Here is a 20,815-nt window from a genome sequence, read left to right as displayed (position 1 = left end):
CACTGTTAAGTTTTTTTGCCGATGGAATCATACTTTTACTAAATATTTATATAATCAAATTTAGTAAACGGCTGAAAAAAAATGAGTTGAAATCAAGTAAATAGTATATTTCTTGAAATAACTAGCTAGTTATTACTTTGTAAATGGAATAAGAACTGCTTATACTATGTTTAAAATAAAATTTGAATAGATATGAAAATAATATAAATAATGAATCCGTATGTGATAGTCTGTTTTTTAGGTGATTGAGTTTGCAACTTTGCTCATCTTCTTAACTAAAGCAATGTAAGAAAACGGAAATTAAAACCTCGTAAATGGACAAAGAAGAAATAAATAAAGACAACAACAAAAAAGACTAGTTAATCAAAAGGAGCAACACCGTATTCGTCGATCGGATAGGTTTTATAGTACATAGTACATGGGTACTTTTAAATAGTTTCCCATAACTTTTTAGATCTTATTATAGAATAATTTATGCATGCACAGTTGTTTACGTTTTATAAATCGTATATATAATATCCCCTGTAAATAGAACTGTATCTATATATATATATATATGTACTGGTAATACTTTAAACCGGTATACTTTAATGAAGTATTAGAATCATCTTGTCGTGCGTTACTGACAACAAGTTGTAATATAATTGACTGTGTTCTATAGAAAGTCTTTTTTTATAATCTGCATTCTGCATTTAAAAGTAAATTATTAAAACGAACCTTTGGTTTACTTATCCGATACAAAGTCATTACACGTAAATAATGCGCTGATAAAAATCAAAAATCATATAAAATTACGTGTTAGCGTGAGATGTAACGATGAATGAAAATCGTACTACGGCCTAGGCCTTACTTTTCTATCATTAATAGTTCGAATAATCTTAATCGTTCTATTTACATAAAACGAACAAGAAAAACAGCGAGACAATTGAGAAAAATTAAACACAGAATAATGACTAGTAAAACATTTTAAGTGGGGGTAAAAATTCATTACAGTTATAAAACCATAGTCCATTTAGGCATAATGCCTCATAAATAATCATGACCTACATAAATAATATATTTCATATGTACCCTTTTTTTTTAAAGTTTCATACCTAAGCATAATAAGAAAAAAAAGATGAAAAAGAATTGGCAGGTACATTTAACTTATAACATAAATAAATAAACGTACGTAAATTTCAGTCGAATAAAATTGCAACATATATTAAAGGAACAGATCATCATACCAATGTACCTGCATATTAGGAAGAAGACATATTAATACAGCTAAGGTAATATGGGATAAAAAAAAAACTTATTTATTTAGAAACATCCATACTTTTGTAAACGGGAAATTTATAAAAATGACCCTATAATAGATATGCATGTCAAAACCGAAGTGCTGACTACTGGGCTGGTGATACCCTCGAGGAGGAAACGTCCACCAGCAGTGGCATCGACCGAGTGGGTTAAATAAATATCAAAGGTACCAGGCTTATAATTTAATACGCCAGACGCGCGTTTCATCTTCATAAGACTCATCAGTGACGCTCAGATCAAACAAGTACAAAGGTGAAGAGCTTTGAAGACCAAATTCCAGAATATTGTGCCAAATACAGCTAAGATCATATATGCCTGGGATAAAAAAAAACTTAATTATTTCGATAAGTTCATACTATTGTAAACAGGAAATTTATAAAAATGACCCTATAGTTGATATCTATGTCAACACCGAAGTGCTGACTACTAGGCTGGTGATACACTCTTGGACGAAACTACCCTCGAAAGATCTATATTTTGGTGATCTCTTCATTTGTATGCCCCCGCCATAGCAGAAGGGGTATTAAGTGTTACCCTTTTTCGTCTATGCGTTCGTACGCACGTTCCGTATGTCCGAACGTTCCAAAAATGGTTTTCATTCTCTAGTTTGAATTTGCTTTCACCAATAGTTATAAAACTTATTAACAATACTTATTACTACAAACCACAGATTAAGTTCGTAATTGGACAGCATCACTTTTACCGTTCGTGAATTATGTCCCTTTATAAACATTAAAATTGCTGAAATTTTCGTTTCCATCTTGAACTTTAGTTTTTCTCAACCAAATGATGTAAAACGTAAACACAATGTTAACTACCACAAAACACAGATCAACATCGAAATTGGGTTGCGTTTATAATATCGTTCATGAGTTATGCCCCTTTGAAAATAAAACATTTGCTTAATCTGTCGTTTCCGTTCTCAAATTCTATTTTATTTTCGTTATGCCGGTCAACATTATTTTCTTAAACTACATGGACCTTGAACACAGTGTTATCTACTACAAAACACAGATCAACATCGAAAAAGGGTGGCGTTTATCAAATCGTTTATGAGCTATGCCCCTTTGAACATAAAACATTTGCTTAATCTGTCGTTTCCTTCCACAACTTTTATTTTATTTTCGTTATGCCGGTCAACCTTATTTTCTTAAAGGGGCACTAGCTACGAGATATATAAAAAATCTAAAGTTTGATTTTTTTCCGTTCAATCAATAATGAAAGTGAAATAGTGAAATAACAATTCGTTTTTTGCAGCCAAAAAGGTTCCATTTTGTCAAATTACGCTAAGAAACATTGATAATTAGATTTCTTTTGCAAGTGAATGAGTCGACATCTTTAAATCCGTATTCATGTGAACTTGAATTTAACCCCTAGCTAGAGATTGACAACGCTTGCATTGTACATGTACTGGTTATTTAAAGAAAAAGAATGACAACAATGGAGATGAAACTACTGTAAATCATTTGATTACTAATTTGATATACATAAAATCATTCTTATAAATACGGTTAAAAACAATGAGAAACATCCATTTTTAATCTATAAAATAAAATCAAACAGACCTATAAAAATCCAATTGCACGTGTTGGTTTAATCTATTCATATCTTTATTTATGTTTACGTCGCTTATATGGTCATCTGAGGTCAAATCGATAGTTAATTAGATGGCGTCTGGACTAAAATACACACGAAACGAACCTATATATTATCTACCCCATGCTCTGTAAACTATTTATTTTAGACTTTTGATAGTTTGGATAAATGTTTTACATTGTTATAAATCAAATATGAGAATTTGAGTCAAATCGGTGACCATGAATTTGACAGCTAGTACCCCTTTAAACTACATGGACATCTTTGCTTGCTTGTGCTTCTTTCTTTGTCTTTTATTACAATCCTGTTCCGTTGAATTGAATCAATAGAGCTTCACTCAATTATCTACCTATTAATGTAAAATGCAAAAAATGCAAAGATTTACAGAAAAATAGAAATTACTGAATTAACAAATGCTCTGTCTGGGTTTCTTAAAAGAGGGACGAAAATGCCAGGGGGATAGTCAAACTCAAAGATAGAAAATAAACTTAACTTAACATTTAATTCAATTTTTTTAGTGTTTTCACTTTGCAATTAAACTTTTAATTTGCATGTACGAGGAGATTATCCCACACATTCTATAATTATTAACTATAATTTATTTTCCATTTAAAGTCATCATTCATTTAAATGATAAAGAATTGGTTGATAATTTACAAATTGGAACGGATGATGTAATGCTTATATATCAATGTGCCTTTAAATAGGGATCATTGTACAACATTAAAGACTTATTTGAATAAATGGACATTGTCGTATTGATCGTTGAAGATGTCTAGCGAGCGACACTCAAACGACAATGCCTGCAGTCGAGTATTATATACCTGAATTCGATTGTCACTGACGATATTGATGTACCTATTGTTGCTGCACTCATCCTCGCTCATAGAACATCACTTGATTCGGGACCAGATACAATTGTGCAAGAAGAAAAAAGTAAGAAAAAAAATATGTTAGATTAACAGCTGGAAATCGTAAGAAATTAACATATTTTGAATGACGATGATCCACAGCGAAAGTTGCTATGCACATAATAATAATTAACACAACTTTAGCATGGAGTAGCATAACCTATACACCTGACCGACCCACAATCAATAAACTTGCTGTTCGCACAGAGTACATGAGAGGGCCAGACTCATACTTCATAACATACGTCAAGACCGTCATGCACCAGTAGGCAGTTTTGTGCACTTTTGCGATACCAGGCCAAATTCTTAATACACAATCCTACCTATAAAACATATGTAAGCTATACAGTGACAATCATTCGGGTCGTTCTTGCACAGGGCATTTTTGATCCTGAAATTCAAATTCAATTCTGCGTAAGATTCTGAAACATTCGGTTTGAAGAAAAAACCTACTGTTGCATTTGCGCTATGGTAGATATAGGTACATTTGACATATTACATTAAACACAAGTAAAAAATAATAAATAAAAAAAGAATGTCAGAGCTTCCTTGTGGGGATCAAGGTCATCCATCTACCTGAAATAAATAAAAAAAAAATACAATTCCTGTCCTGCCAAAATAAAGATATCACGATCCTAGTTTTAAGCTTTTTATCAGCAACAAGGCTTGTTTTGCTCTTCCAACAAACATCAACTGTTCTATTGGTGAAATCGACGAGACGCAATTAACTTCCGGGAAAAGAGATTTTTCAAAATTTGACAAACACAATTGCAAGTTATAATAGCTTAGCAAAAAGACCATAAGAACAACAATAGTATTCAAAACACAACACGAACATTAAAAATACACCATTAAACACATGAATGCTGTTAGTACTGGTTCAACAGTTGGTCTCGACACGGATGCATTTAAACTGACCGTGCTTTAGTACTGAAATACACCTTACAGTGCCACATAAATTTCACCTGAGATGTGCGTCATTTTTTTTTTCTAGAAATGTACCTTCGACACCAAACAAGTATACACAAAATAATTCTGATTCATTATTGAAAATTTAAAAAAAGAAAGGTTTTTTTACGACTTAAAAGACGTTATCGGGTCGGTCAATGCTTCGAAAGATTCTAAGGATATTTCTACACCAAAATTCATCTATTTACACAATTTGCCTAGTGAGCGAAAACAACACACACCTGCAATTACAAAGCCGGTTTTCCGATAGTCCTACAATATTAAATACTTATCAAGAGTGTCGTCGTTTGCAACTCAGCGACATAGGTCACAATTGACACTGCCGACCACCAAAAATCCTCTGTAAGTCACAATTCTAACAGAACCTTCTCCATTAAGTAAAGCTAGTCGTGCCAGTCGCCCATCCATCGATAATTCAAGTAACATAGGTGAGTGTGGATGTTTTCATTAAAGTACCAATGTACTAATGTATTGAACATTTTTGCAATTAATGTGACATAATAGTAACACAAAATTTAGAGGTAGATTGTGTGTACTCATTTTAACTTTAAAATATGGACGCAACTTTGTTTATTTATGCTTAATCTGTTGTGTGTTACATTGCAGAGAAATGAGAGCATTGTTCACATTAAAAATTTGGGTCATATACATAGTTAATTCAGTGTTCATATAACGAATCATATATTTAAAAAAATGATAATTTTAAATGTATTAGTATAAAACTTGATATAGCAATAAACAATCCGGAAACTTCTCCAGAAATTTCCATACAATTCAAATTTGCTTTTATTCTTGATTTTACATCATACAATATCTATACAATAAAAAACAAAATAATAGGACAACTAAAAAGGAAAGTCTGGATTTGTTTTGTTAAATTTCAATAAATTTTGTTTATTAATATACATGTTACATTCCACACTTAAAATGCAAGAGATAATTTTCTTCTTAATACATAATCAAATGCGACTTTTTTTAAATGAGTTAATCGACAGATTCCACTAATGAAGCAGGGAATGCTTCTTCGTTTGTATAGTTATTGGGTTTCTATTTTGTTATGTTATTGTTACATAATCATATGTTTTCTTTGAAGTGTTGTGTTGGCTGGTGTTTATCTTGGTTTGTTTAGTGATTGCGTAGTTTGTCTTTCTTCGCTTTGTTTTTATCATTGCCTAATTGTTATCAAGCATTTTGTTTAAAGAAAATAATGTTAATTTGATTACTAGTGTATTGTTATGAATATTATCAAGCAAGAACAGTACTATATACGGTAATTTCCTGGCTTGATGAGTTTTTGATTTTTTTAAGGTAAATTGTAGTATTGGAAACGATATTAAAACAAATATAGCCGGCACTCACACCACATCTTCCTATATCTATTTTAGCTAGATTCTGTCATGCATGTCTCTGAGTATATACTATAAGTCTAGAAAAATGTGAACCATTACGTTTCAGCATAATATATATATATATATATGTAAATCATTTTCAATATTTGTCATTTGTGTTTTTGAATAAGGTGAACTTATTTTACAATTACACTTTTACGCTGTACAATATCTTTTTTATAATTCTTTTTAATTTTAATACCTTTTGAGATGAAACGTTCTTTTTAACTTAAAGTGCAAAGTTTTGAAGTTCTCGTCGATTGATGAATTTACGCTGAATTGTGTTTTTGATATTATCTAGTTAATAACACATTCAGTGCTAAATGTAACGATCTATAAAATGAAAAGGCGGGTTACTCATCAATAAATTATACGCATTTTAGCTTTAGCCAACCCGACAAAATTTATTAATGTCACCAAACTACAGATTTTCGTGTAGATTTTTCACACAATGATATTGATATGGTTAACACACATAATGCCTGTCTTTTTTCGACGTTCAAGATATTGCATACAAGTAAATTCAACCAACGTGTCATTTTGTGTACATTTTGTGTGTGTAAAATGCGTATAATTTATTGATGAGTAGCCCGCCTTTTCAATTTATAGATCGTTTATCGAAGCCAGAAAAAAAATAATTACACCACTGGATTCAGTACATTGAATTGTTTTGTCAGACATAAATAATTTTTATGATAAAAGTATATTTAAAAAGTTAAACAATGAAACATACTGAACGCGCAATGATTTTCTCGATAACACCTAATTAACAGACTTTGGTAGCAATAAACAGTTAGGAAAAAATATTAAAATTTGCCCTTATAAATTTTACCATCCCCTTTTCATTGCTTTCTTTCAATATCAAGCTAACTGTTTGTGTCATATATGGGCATATGTATGTAATCAGAATCTTCCATAGATTTTATATCCAGTATATACAATGGTAAAATATCATTTCTTTTGGGTGTATCCATGGCACCAATCTGCATTTATTTGTTATAAAATATTGCAAAAAGGGGGGAAAAGATGTCACATATTTCCCCCAAATTTGGCTAAAAGTAGAATTTCAATCGCTTGAAGTAATACCTTTTCTGAAGCTGTGTACATATATCATTCAGCAAATCCAATGAAAATCATATGTCTTTCATCTTATTTGTTTGTAGAATTGCGCTAAAAACTTCGTGTAGAAAAAAAGTGTTTGTAAACATTACAATAATTGCTGGACCAATGGCCGGTCTAGCTATGAAAATACGGATTGTCAAACAGAAAACAGCCCATAAAACATGTAAAAAATAATCTTGATGCTCTTATAAACCATCTTTGAAGGCTAAATTAGGTTATCCGAGTGTCGGCCGTGTTGTATTGGTGATAACATTTAATTAATGTTTTGACTAGTTTGTGATATCAAAAACCCTGTTGTTATAATGTTTCAGTTACACTGAGATTTCTTTCGTTGAAATCAAATATGTTCTTGCCTACACGGGTGAATCGAACAAGTTGATATATATAAACATCGTTGGATGGTGACAAGGGAACGTAACCATCTAAAAATGGATATCTAACAATACGAATAGGAAATGAAAAACCATCTCTTTTTTCATGAATTTTGATATTGAGCTTCCCGTTAAAATATAGATATCAAAATACAGTAATGGGCAGTATTCTTTGTTTGCATTAGCTTTATTTAGGATCATTTCACCCAAATACAGAATTGATTTTCAGAAAAAGTCATTGGTTTCTTCTAAATATAAAGACTTAAATTCCAATGCAAATACCAATATAATTTGGTATACTTTTTTCTGTTGCCAATGCATTTATTGATGTAACAGATACACAATCATTGAATAATTTACTTTGAGAAATATTTTAAGAGACATTTTTTGAAAATACATATGAAGATTTCAAGGCTTGACAAACTCTTTCATGCTAATGTGTTATCAAAAGATTTACTACTTGAATATTATTCAGAAGGGATATAGTAACGATACTGTTGTCAGGTCATTTAAGATGGCATTTTTTGGAAGTAGCATTTATCTTTGCATCGAAAATAAAAATATTCATTCTTAAACAAGTTACGGTTTATGTTCTTCTCGTATTGGTGATGAAGGTTTGATACTAAACACATAACGGGAGTGATTGAACATTTTGATTTTAAACGATGAAAACATCATCTTTCAATCAGTTTAATTGAGGTCCGAGGCTGACATGTTAGTAACAGCTTTAGTAGTTGTTTGTTCATCTATGATGATTATTGTCATTTACTTAGTTTCTTTTGTTACCTATTATGACATCGGACTCAGAAGTGTTTTAAACTGTGTTTTACTGTGAATATTGCTATGTGTTTGGTTATTCTACATTGACTAGAAGTATAAAGGAGGGTTGAGATCTCACAAAACACATTTAACCCAGTGGCATGTTTGCGCCTGTACGCAATCAGTAACCTCTTCTTAGTCTTGTTTGGTATTTTTTAAATTTTGATTCATCTATATGTTTCGGAGTTTAGTGTGATGTCCATTTTCTCTGAACTAATACATATTTTTTATTAGGAGCCTGCTGAAGCCGCATCCGGGATTTTCTCGTTGTATTGACAATTCATGTTGGCATATGTCTATTTTCTACATCTATTTTCTTCTATTTGGTCTCTTCTACTATGGCCTTGGTTGTGTATTAATTGAAATAATCCGATTAAACTTTTCCGCAATATTATTCAGATTATATTTACATAAAATGAATGAAGTTGTAGAAAGTTAAATGGAGCAGAATTTAAACAATACTATCAAAAGTTAGTGGGTTCAAATCTCACAACGATAATTAAACCATGGTCTATATTGACAAAAACTCTTTAAGAATATGATAACATGATATTCATAAGATTATTTATGACGAACAAATACTTTGACCATAGATGTATATATATCTAAGATTTCACCTTTTTGTTTAAAATTTTTACTGTGTCACCCCTTCTTATTACTGCAGACTCACTTGAGAATCTGACGTTGTCTTTAACCTTCAAAGGCTTTATCGTAATTGTTTGTTATTTCTTCTGTCACGTTCATATTATTTTAATGTCATGGTATATGTACATATATATCATCTCATATCTATATATGATAAAAATAGAATCTTATCATATTTGTGCAACAAGTGCTTACCCTACGACGTATCAATCCAATGTATCACTAGTGATACACGGTTGAAACAAATCTTACTTTCATAATTACAATAAATATCAGCACACCAATGTTAATCTGTAATTTGTGGAAGCAAATTTTTGTTACTCCCACGCTAGGATTCGAACTCATGCTATTGGGATATCGAGCCATCAGCACCTGCAGTGAATCCAGCACTATAGATTATTCGCCCACCTTGATTGAACAAAGAATTGAGCTTTTGGTGGCCTTGTGCTACCTTTCCCCGTCGGTAGAATCTAGAGTTGTAACACAGTATATAATATATCATATGAGTATAATCCCTTGTTGTGAATAAACTCATCATAGATACCAGGACTAAATTTTTTATATACGCAAGATGCGCGTTTCGTCTACAAAAGACTCATCAGTGACGCTCGAATCCAAAAAAGTTTTAAAGGCCAAAATAAAGTACGAGTTAAGTTTATGGGCATTGAAGACCAAAATTCCTAAAAGTTTTGCAAAATACAGTTAAGGAAATCTATGCCTGAAATTCTAAATTTTGTAAACAGTTAATTTATAAATATAACCATATCAATGATAATTCATGTCAGCTCAAAAGTGCTGACTTCTGGGCTGGTGATATCCTGTGAATAAATGATATTTATGTCTTTTTATTGTTACACCACCGTCCCATATGTGTATACATGTTATAAGAGGGGAACAGAGCACGCACTAGTGTGGTTAACCTTTTTTTTATTGTAACTGTTCAAAGCCAGAAAGAAACATGTAGTCCAGTTATTGCTTTGATTGTGGTCTTCTGTCATAATTGTTCGTTTATCAATGTAGAATAAATAAGGCATTTTCAATTTTTTTTTTTTTTTTTTTTTTTAATATTTTCTAATGTTTCACATCGAATATTTTCTGGGCTTTTCAAAAGTTGCTACATAGTTTGCGTATTACTCATTGCTGAAGCTGCGATTGTTCACAAGTGTTCTTTTGGGTTTTTAATTCATACTTGTTTTATTGGCAGTTATACATACATCTCCAAATTTTTTTCATGAATTCTGTTTCTAATGATGGACTATGATACGTTATCTGGAATCCAATAGAACAATACAAATCTAGACATTATTTCAGTTTGTTTTCAAAGTTCAAGACTAGTTGACCACAGGTATTGTTTATTTGGTTTCCATGTATGGTACTTATTGTTCCCTGGCTAAAAATACCACACAGAAGATAAACAAACAAATCTGACTTTTGATAAATAAGGTCACCTGCTAAAATGCGTATTTCACAAACGGATGTAAAGGGATTTATCTGTGACAGCTATGTTTTTATTAAATAGTTTTTATAGTTATTACATATATATAAATAGTTTGAATTAAGATGTACGTATATTAGTTAAGTACGCTAGTATTTAAAAAGATGTAAACATATTAGTACACATTGTTTACAATACACAGGTTGGATATGATACATTTAAGGACTGTCACACGATAACACATTTACATTTGTTATTAATGATTGGTTTGAAAAAGAGCTATGAACCCTAGATGGACTTGGTTATACTTGCTTTCTATGCTAGTAACATACATGTATATCTATGATAAAGTTATGATATTGTGGTTGTCGTTTGTTGATGTGATTCATAAGTGTTTCTCGATTGGTTTTTTTATATATATATTTGACCGTTGGTGTTCCTGTTTGAATTGTATAACACTAGTAATGCTGGGTCTTGTATTGCTTACTGTTCGGTGTGAGTCTAAGCTCCGTGTTGGAGGCCGTAGTCTGACCTATTATTGTTTACTTTTAACACATTGGTACTTGACAACTTGTAACTCATTGGCACTCATACCACATCTTTGTATTTCTATGATAGTTTGTATTCCCCGAGGGTTTCACCAGCCCAGTAGTCAGCCATTGTGCTGAAATGAGTTATCATTATAAATTAAATTAACAAAACTTTGATTTTTTGACATACTAAGGCTTTCCTACCTCAGGAATAGATTACCTTAGCTGTATTTGGCAAAACTTTTAGGAATTGTGGTCCTCAATGTTCTTCAACGTTTTTGGCCTTTGTAACTTTTTTGGATTCGAGCTTCACTGGTGAGTCTTTTGTAGACGACACGCGCGTCTGGGGTTAATACAAAATTTTAATACTGGTATATATTATGTGTCTATTTATTAAAGCAAAACAAAAACAGAAACTTTGAAAATGCCGTTCTTCAAAATAGCTCCCCTACGTTTAGATAATTTCATTAATGCAAAGACGTTTCATAATAAAAATATGTCTTTCTTGGTATTTAAAAGATCAATACTCAACACGAATCTCTGCTACTAGTTACTTAAAAAAAACATTGCATGAAATATCAAACTCGTCATTTATAACTTAAGATGCTTTGGGATTTTGGTTTTCATTTGAGTAAAGTAAAATCACGAAAATACCTAACTCCTAAGAAAATTAAAAACGGAAAGTCCATAGTCTCCATAGACAAATGATAAAATCAAAAGCTCAAGCACATCAAACGAATGAATAACAACTGTTATATTCCTGACTTTGTACAAGCATTTTCTTATGTAGAACATGGTGAATAACACCTGGTTTTATAGCTAGTAAGCCCTCTTACTTGAATGACAGTCGGACAGTCGCATAAAATTCCATTATATTGACAACGATAAGCGAACTAAAAAACAGACATATTAGGTAAAAATATCAAACTAGAGGCTCTTAAGGGCATACGATACAGTTTTGATACTGTATTTACAGTTTGATGAAAATTTCCATATAGGCTAGTTTTTGCCTGCTTAAATCAAATATGTAATTAAAAATATACCTTCATGTGCTACTTTTTGAGTTAAAATTTTGTATATTTGCTCAAAATTCGGATTTGTGACCGTATTTTCGCTTTCGAAAGAAAGCCATAACTTTTTTGTTTTAAAAGATAAACACAAATTGTTTTTTGTTAGATAATTTTGAATTTTTGTATTTTATAAGTATCCTAAAAAAATATGCATTTTTTTTTCAAAAATAACTCATATTTATCAAATGGTCATGAATTAAGAAAAAATCGTATTTTTTGCTGTATATTTATCAAAATTAAAAAAAAAATCCTCTATTTACAGTTTTATAAAATTTGGTCCACATAATCTCCCTGCAAAATGAAACAACATGTCGTTTTAAAAAATAGGGGTCCATGCACTCGTTTTCAAATTAAATCAGTTTGAATGATAAAAAATAGGGGTCCATGCACTCGTTTTCAAATTAAATCAGTTTGAATGATAAATAATAGGGGTCCATGCACTCGTTTTCAAATTAAATCAGTTTGAATGATAAAAAATAGTCGAAAAATGCATCTTTTCCCGATATGTCAGAGTTTGACGTCGCAAAATTAACATTTAACGTTAGCAACGTCATTACCTCCCCTGTAACTGTATCGTACGCCCTTAAGAGCCTGTCTCGCTCACCTTGGTCTATGTGAACACAGATGGATTCATGAAAAATTTTTGCTTTGGTGATGGTGATGTGTTTGAAGTTCTTACTTTACTGAACTTTCTTGCTACTTAAAATTATCTCTATCTATAATGAACTTGGCCCATTAGTAACTGAGGAAATGATTTTGTAATAATTTACAAAAATTAACCAAATTAATGAAAATTGTTAAAAATTGACTATAAAGGCAATAACTCCCTTAAGGGGTCAACTGACCATTTTGGTCATGTTCGCGTATTTGTAGATCTTACTTTGCTGAACATTATTGCTGTTTTACAGTTTATCTCTATCTATAATAGTATTCAAGATAATAACCAAAAATGGCAAAATTTCTTTAAAAGTTATCAATTGGGACGGCAGCAACCTAACAATCAGATGTCCAATTCATCTGAAAATTTTAGAGCAGATAGATCTTAACCTAATAAACACTTTCACACCCTGTCAGATTTGCTCTAAATGCTTTGATTTTTGAGTTATAAGCCAAAAACTGCATTTTACCCCTATGTTCTATGCTTAGCCATGGCGGCCATCTTGATTGGATGGCCAGGTCATCGGACACATTTTTTAAACTTGATACCCCAAGGATGATTGTGGCCATGTTTGGTTAAATTTGGCCCAGTAGTTACAGAGGAAAAAATTTTTGTAAAAGTTTACGGACGACGGACGACGGACGCCGGACGACGGAAGCCAAGTGATGAGAAAAGCTCACTTGACCTTTCAGGTCAGGTGAGCTAAAAATGACTAATAAACAGCTGCGCCATGAGCGCATGATACGCCCGACGTCTTGTGTGGAAGTTTTATGCAATAATCATAAATAGTTCTGAGGAAGATTTAAGCAATAACCATTTATTGTTTTTGAGACACGGCGGGACATGTGAACCACCCCCACCCTGTTTTTTTTTTTACAAATATCACTAAAATAAAATTTTGAATCAAACCAAAAAGTATACAGATCTTTAAATTAGTATAACAAAGAAGTGTGTACAGTTTCAAGCAATAATCATAAATTGTTTTTGAGATACGGCGCGACATGTAAAAAAAAACCCTCCCCTTTTTTACAAAATACTCAATAACTCTAAAATAAAATTTTGAGTCATCACCAAAAAGTATACAGATCTTTAGATTAATATAACAAAGAAGTGTGTAAAGTTTTAAGCAATAATCATAAATCGTTTTTGAGATACAGCACGACATGTAAAAAAACCCTCCCCCTTTTTTACAAAATACTCAACAATTCAAAAATGAAATTTTGAATCATCACCAAAAAGTATACAGATCTTTAGATTAATATAACAAAGAAGTGTGTAAAGTTTTAAGCAATAATCATAAATCGTTTTTGAGATACGGCGCGACATGTAAAAAAACCCTCCCCCTTTTTTATAAAATACTCAAAAACTCAAAAATGAAATTTTGAATCATCACCAAAAAGTATACAGATATTAAGATTAATATAACTAAGAAGTGTGTAAAGTTTTAAGCAATAATCAAGAAACAATTTTGAGATACGGTGCGACATGTGAAAAAAAACACACCCCTGTTTTAGTTACAAAGTGCCGTAACTCAAAAAGTTTAAATCTTATTTTCACCAAAAAGTATACAGATCATTTGACCATCATAAGAAACAACTATATTAAGTTTCATGAAATTTGGATAAGTCGTTCTCAAGTTACGGTGCGACATGTTTACGCCGGACAGACGGACAGACGGACGGACGGACAGACGGACGGACGGACACCGGACATTTGTATACCATAATACGTCCCGTCAAAATTTTGACGGGCGTATAAAAATTGACTATAAAGGGCAATAACTCCTAAAGGGGTCAACTGACCATTTTGGTCCTGTTGACTTATTTGTACATCTTACTTTGCTGAACATTTTTGCTGTTTACAGTTTATCTCTATCTATAATAATATAAAATTATATATATATATATATATATATATATATATATATATATATATATATATATAATATTCAAGATAATAACCAAAAACAGCAAATTTTCCTTAAAATTACCAATTCAGGGGCAGCAACCTAACGACCGGTTGTCCGATTCATCTGAAAATTTCAGGGCAGATAGATCTAAACCTGATAAACAATTTTATCCCATGTCAGATTTGCTGTAAATGCTTTGGTTTTTGAGTTATAAGCCAAAAACTGCATTTTATCCCTATGTTCTATTTTAAGCCGTGGCGGCCATCTTGGTTGGTTGGCCGGGTCACCGGACACAATTTTTAAACGTGATACCCTAATAATGATTTTGGCCATGTTTGGTTAAATTTGGCCAAGCAGTTTCAGAGGAGAAGATTTTTGTTAAAGTTAACGACGACGGACGACGCCGGACGACGAGGGACGCCGGACGCCAAGTGATGAGAAAAGCTCACTTGGCCCTTCGGGCCAGGTGAGCTAAAAAGGGGTACAGCAGTCGAAATTGTGTTATAATTTTAATCACCATAAAAACAAACAAATATGTATCAGACAAACATAAAAGGCATATAGACAAAGAACATTAGCAAAAATGAAAGACTAGAATACTATAAACTAAAATAGGTTTTAATATATTTATAAACTTATCATCTTTCTTTTTCCGGTACAGACTGAAGGTTGTATTTATAAATAGACTAAGTGTTGTATTGTCCTGTATGAAACAAGAGTAGGCATATTGTTTATCAGCTTTGCTATTTATAATGACCGAATAATATGTTGAATATCTATGACATGAAGGCCATACACATATATGTAACTATTTCTGAACGGGACATTGCATCATTGAAATTAAAGCTCTATACAAAACGTAAGAGTAACCCAGAAAGCTTAAACACTAATGTTAAACAATGAACCATGAAAATAAGGTAAAGTTGGCTGAACCTCAAACATATTGACATGATTCTATAAACAAGCGATAGTAATTTTTTATATTGTTTGATAAACTGACTGATGTAGAAATCAAACGACAAAATAGACGATTCTTCGTTCCCTATTGTTCATTTTGCTTTTTTGAATGGCAATGTTCTTTTTGTCTCTTCTTACAGTGTGTATATTAACTAGCTGGTTCACTATGCTCGTGTAGGAGGAGACATTTTAGATTTCACGGAAACTAATTTGGTTACTAAAATTTAAAATTTAAAATCATAAATCTACTAAAAACAGACAAAACAGGAATTGAAATGTTGAACATCATTTTATTTATATCTTTTTTCCTTTTTAGAACCATTCCTTTCAGCTCAAGAAATTTTGAGATAATTAATTAATTCTTCTAGGGTACTTAAGACATTCAAAATGATTGAAATCACTTATGAAAAGGCATGCAAGAGCTGTGTGTATATTCTCAGATATCGTGGTCTATTATGGTGAACAAAAACAATAGAACTTGATATATATCACTATTGCATTTTGTTAAGAAAGATACGTGACCTATTTTTTTAGTTGATAAAACATGCTGGTCTCCCTAAATTTTCTTGTAAATGGTTGATTTTGAGAGTATAACTCATCTGAAGGTCATTTATTAAGTTTTTGATAAAAATTATATGAACTGAGGATGAATGGTTTATAGAATTTTCATTTCTACATGATTCCTATAAAAAAAAAAAATTCTATTGGTGAAATATGGAGAACTTCTCAATATTGATGCAAATTATTCTAATATTTCAATTTCAGAAGGTGAAATGGTTTTTTAAGCATCTATAGCCCAACATTTTTTAATCGAATGATCTTGACACGAATGTAGAAAAATCTTTAAATCGTCAAGTTGACTTAATAATTTTCAAACAGAGGAGATGAAAATGCACTTTTTTAACATCAAAATATTGAATAACTAATTTTTTATTTCAATAGGGTGTTCATTCTTCAGTGAGAAGAAGTAAATGTTATGTAATAATAGTGTATACAAAACTTTTACTGTTAAACAGCAATATGAAGGTGAATGAACAAATTTATTTCAGTGCAGAAAAGCTAGTGAACTCAGGTTAGTGTTATACAATTGTGTTTATTGTACCAAGCATATTATTGATAGTTGTAACTTAAATCAACCAGAATCATTGACTAGTATCAGATGGTTATGACACTGATTTACATGTAAAATACATATCGGTACCAAATATAATTGACCTATTAAAAAAAATGAAATACTGACAAAAAACATAAAAATTATGTCAAAATCAGATTTAAATAACATTTTCACCATTCAATGTTTCTATAGAGCAAATAAAGTTCACCTATTAGTCAGGTTAATTTAAAGATAAATTAATGATAACAACTTAACATTGAATAATATTGAACTTACGGTCATTTATCCTGTAGGCTGTAAATAAACACATCATAGATACCAGGATTGAATTTTGTATTTGTACACACAGGACGCATAAGTGACGCTCGAATTTAAACAAATACGAAGTTAAAGAGCATAGAGGACCAACACGGTTTTGCCAAATACAGCTGAGGCAATCTTTTCCTGAGGTAAAAAGAGCCTAAGTATTTCAAAAATTCAGTTTTGTAAAGTTAATTTATAGTTATGACCATATAAATGATAATTTAGACAAAATCCAGCTGAAACCAAGAGCTTTGGCCAATCATTAATTGGCTACAGTGTAATCTTAATCTTTTGCTCATATTGAAGGCCAAACACTGATTTTGAGATTAAGAACAGTAATGAAAGAACTTTGTTGTGGGGTATTTTCAAAGTTATGCTGCATGGGATTTGTGTCCTGAACTATCCCAATATGCTCTTCTTAAACATCATGTCATGATTCAGATTCTATAAAACAAATAAACTTCAAAAATTACTTACTTTGCCTATGTACTTTATGCCTTTTTTGTGTTTCTTTCATACATATGACGTGGTTCTGGATTTATCATTCCGTTATTGTGTAATGTAAACTCTTGTATTTTTGTCTTTCAGTTTTGACAATGTGCTTCTTTATAACATATTTGTTTGTTTTTATAGTGGTTCAGATTATAACACAATGTTGACTGCTGTACCCCTATTTTTGACATTTTTAACCGGATTTTTGTGACAAAAATGTCGGTTATTGATTTGGGGATGTACGGCGGCCGGGCGGGCGAGCGGCAATCAAATGTTGTCCGTGCATTAACTCATGAACCGTTCAACCAAAGCTTTTTAATATGTTATTACTGACAACTATACGAAGGTCAAGTTCAATAATGGCGATTTTGACTTTTACCGTTCAGGAGTTATGATTCTTGAAAGATTGAAAAATGGAGTTTCCAGTCGTGTCCGTGCATTTATGCATGAACTGTCCTTCCAAAGCTTCCCAAATTTTAATATGTTGTTACTGATGACAGAATGGAGGTCATGTTCAATAATGGCGATTTTGACTTTTACCGTTCAGGAGTTATGGTTCTTGAAAGATTGAAAAATGGAGTTTCCAGTCGTGTCCGTGTATTTATGCATGAACTGTTCTACCAAAGCTTCCGAAATTTTAATATGCTGTTACTGATGACAAAATGGAGGTCAAGTTCAATAATGACGATTTTGACTTTTACCGTTCAGGAGTTATGGTTCTTGAAAGATTGAAAAATGGTGTTTCCCGTCGTGTCCGTGCATTTTCTCATGAACCATTCAACCAAAGCTTTTGAAATTTTAATATGTTGTTACTGATGACAAAATAGAGGTCAAGTTCAATAATGACGATTTTGAATTTTACCGTTCAGGAGTTATGGTTCTTGAAAGATCGTAAAATGGCGTTTCCATTCACGTTGTTGTATTTACTCATGAACCATTGAATCTAAGCTTTTCAAATTTTAATATGTTGATACTGATGACAAAATGGAGGTCAAATTTGATATTGACGATTTTCACTTTCACCATTCATCAGTAATTAATGGTTCTTGTGATATTGCCAGGACACAAATAAATGTTAATAAATCCGGTTTGCTGTCGTTGTGACAGCCTCTTGTTAACTATTATGTCTGTTTGTTTTGTTCACACATTGTTTTCAACATAATGGAATTTGATGTGACTGGCATACAAGTGAGAGGTTTAGCTTACTATAAAACCAGTTTCAATCCATTATTTTCTACATAAGAAAATGCCTGTACCAAATCAGGACTATGACAGTTGTAATCCATTAGTCGGATGTGTTTATGCTTTTGATTTTGCCATTTGATAAAGAACTTTCCATTTTGAATTTTGCTCAGAGTACATTTTGTTGATTTTACTTTTTACTGATACATAGAAACCGACAACGACAATGAGCTTGAATTGAGGGGTAACACAGATACAAATAAGTCTATTTTATATCCTATATCTATAAATTGACAATGAGGAGTATGTTGTGACTTTATAAAAGAGATGTTTTCATTTTCCCATTGTGGACTTTCCATTTCTCTATAACAACATATCTGAATTTGAAGCATGTTTCTCCATATTGACACAAATTAACAGTCCATTGCTTGCATTTCCTATCATAATTGCTTTGATATAGTGTTGCAATAAAGGATAAGTAAGATACTGTTGTCAATCTATTAAAGATGGCATTTTTTCAATTTAATTCTGATACACTCATAGGGTCTTTAAATTGGAACTAAACAAATGTATTCTTAAACCAGTTATTGGCATGATACAGGTGATGTTCTTCTCATATATTTATGATGGCATGATACTTAATCAATAAAGGGAGGGATTGTGCTTGATTTTCATATGAAGAAGACATATTCTTTCGATCACTTTAATTGAGGTGTGGAGCTAATGTCATTAACTGATAGAAGACCATCAAAATTCTGCCATCAGCACTGAATTTCATTAACAAAAAAGATCTTCGCAATCAGTGATTGGAAATTTTTGAACAAATGCATATATACAAAAATAAGTCCTGCATCCATGTGATTTATAAGTGTTAAAAATCTATATTATATTTAAGATCAACAGATAATATTTCATTCAGTTGTTGCTTGCTGATCACAACCTTATTTACTTGCAACCTAGTTGCCGAATTGTGAAAGATAGGGACATTGAAAAACAATCAACACAAAGCACATGGCAAATAGGAGAATTAATAGTCGCAATATTTTTTTATATTTACCTTTCGTTCTCATTTGTTACTCAAACTTTCCCTTAACAGTTGTAAAATGATTTGTTGTATTAAATTTTTTCTTAAAGAATCAGTTATTACTATTTACTATCCAGGGAAAATGTGTTTACATTCTTTCATCAGGGTTTTCCCCTTGCACTTGCGCTGTGAGGTGGCTGAAGTTCTCACGAGAGGTCACACAGTTCACGCTACTGCAATTGGAAAATATTGGGGAAGACCATAATAAAGATTTGGATAACACAAAGGATTTTCTTTTAAAGAATTCTGCTTACACTTGTTTTATAGTGAAACTTATCCATTCAAGAATATAGAACATATTCAACTTCATTTTTAAGTTTGAAGTGTCATATGACTTTTTAAGTTCTATTAATACCACTGAAAAGTGTTTTTGGCAGAAAATATCTTTACAAGTAAGATGTTGTTATTAGAGACTGTACAAATCATAAAGAATCCTTAAGTAGGTGGGTCCTATATACACCTTGACCTCTTGCAAGGTCACTTCAATATTGTTTACAAAGGTAACAATAATAACTTTTTTATGTTAAAAAAAGACACAATTCATTACACTTCTTGCACTGCCCCATTTCTGGTAGATTAAATAGCATTACTTAAATTCACTGTTTATGCAACCAGTACAAATTTGTCCTTAAATGTAAGTCACATTTTAATTCAGTCAATGAAATGTTCATCTTGACTATGGAATGTGGAAGATACAAAAAATTACATAAACTAGATATCTCTGAAGAGTACCAATATACAGACATTATATATATATTAACTTGTTGCTTGTCTCCTAAATGTGAACTTAAGATAGTTCTCCTTTTTTGGTTCATCCACTTCATAGACCTGCAAAGAGAAATTTTCAACTTATTTATACAATCAGTAACAATACTTAAATCATACAACTTAATCAAGTTAAATTTCTCAAAACAAACTTAATAAAATCACCCACTTCACTTTTGTCTTTTTCTCAAATTTT

At 31.5% G+C, this 20,815-nt stretch overlaps 1 protein-coding gene across 1 annotated transcript in view; it reads right to left on the bottom strand.

Annotated features, from left to right (window-relative positions):
- Positions 1 to 19,615: 19,615 nt before the first annotated feature.
- The window catches only part of LOC139481441 (dynein axonemal assembly factor 3-like), a 35,555-nt gene continuing 34,355 nt past the window's right edge, over positions 19,616 to 20,815 (bottom strand). Inside the window, exon 16 of the mRNA XM_071264771.1 lies at positions 19,616 to 20,682. Coding sequence (XP_071120872.1) covers positions 20,611 to 20,682 — 72 coding nt within the window. The 3' untranslated portion in view covers positions 19,616 to 20,610. The remainder of the gene's footprint in view (positions 20,683 to 20,815) is intronic.

The sequence above is a fragment of the Mytilus edulis genome, chromosome 7 (genome assembly GCF_963676685.1).
Source record: "Mytilus edulis chromosome 7, xbMytEdul2.2, whole genome shotgun sequence".
NCBI lineage: Eukaryota > Metazoa > Mollusca > Bivalvia > Mytilida > Mytilidae > Mytilus > Mytilus edulis.
The sequence above is the reverse complement of the archived record's forward strand: the minus strand, read 5'-3'. Positions and strand labels throughout refer to the sequence as shown.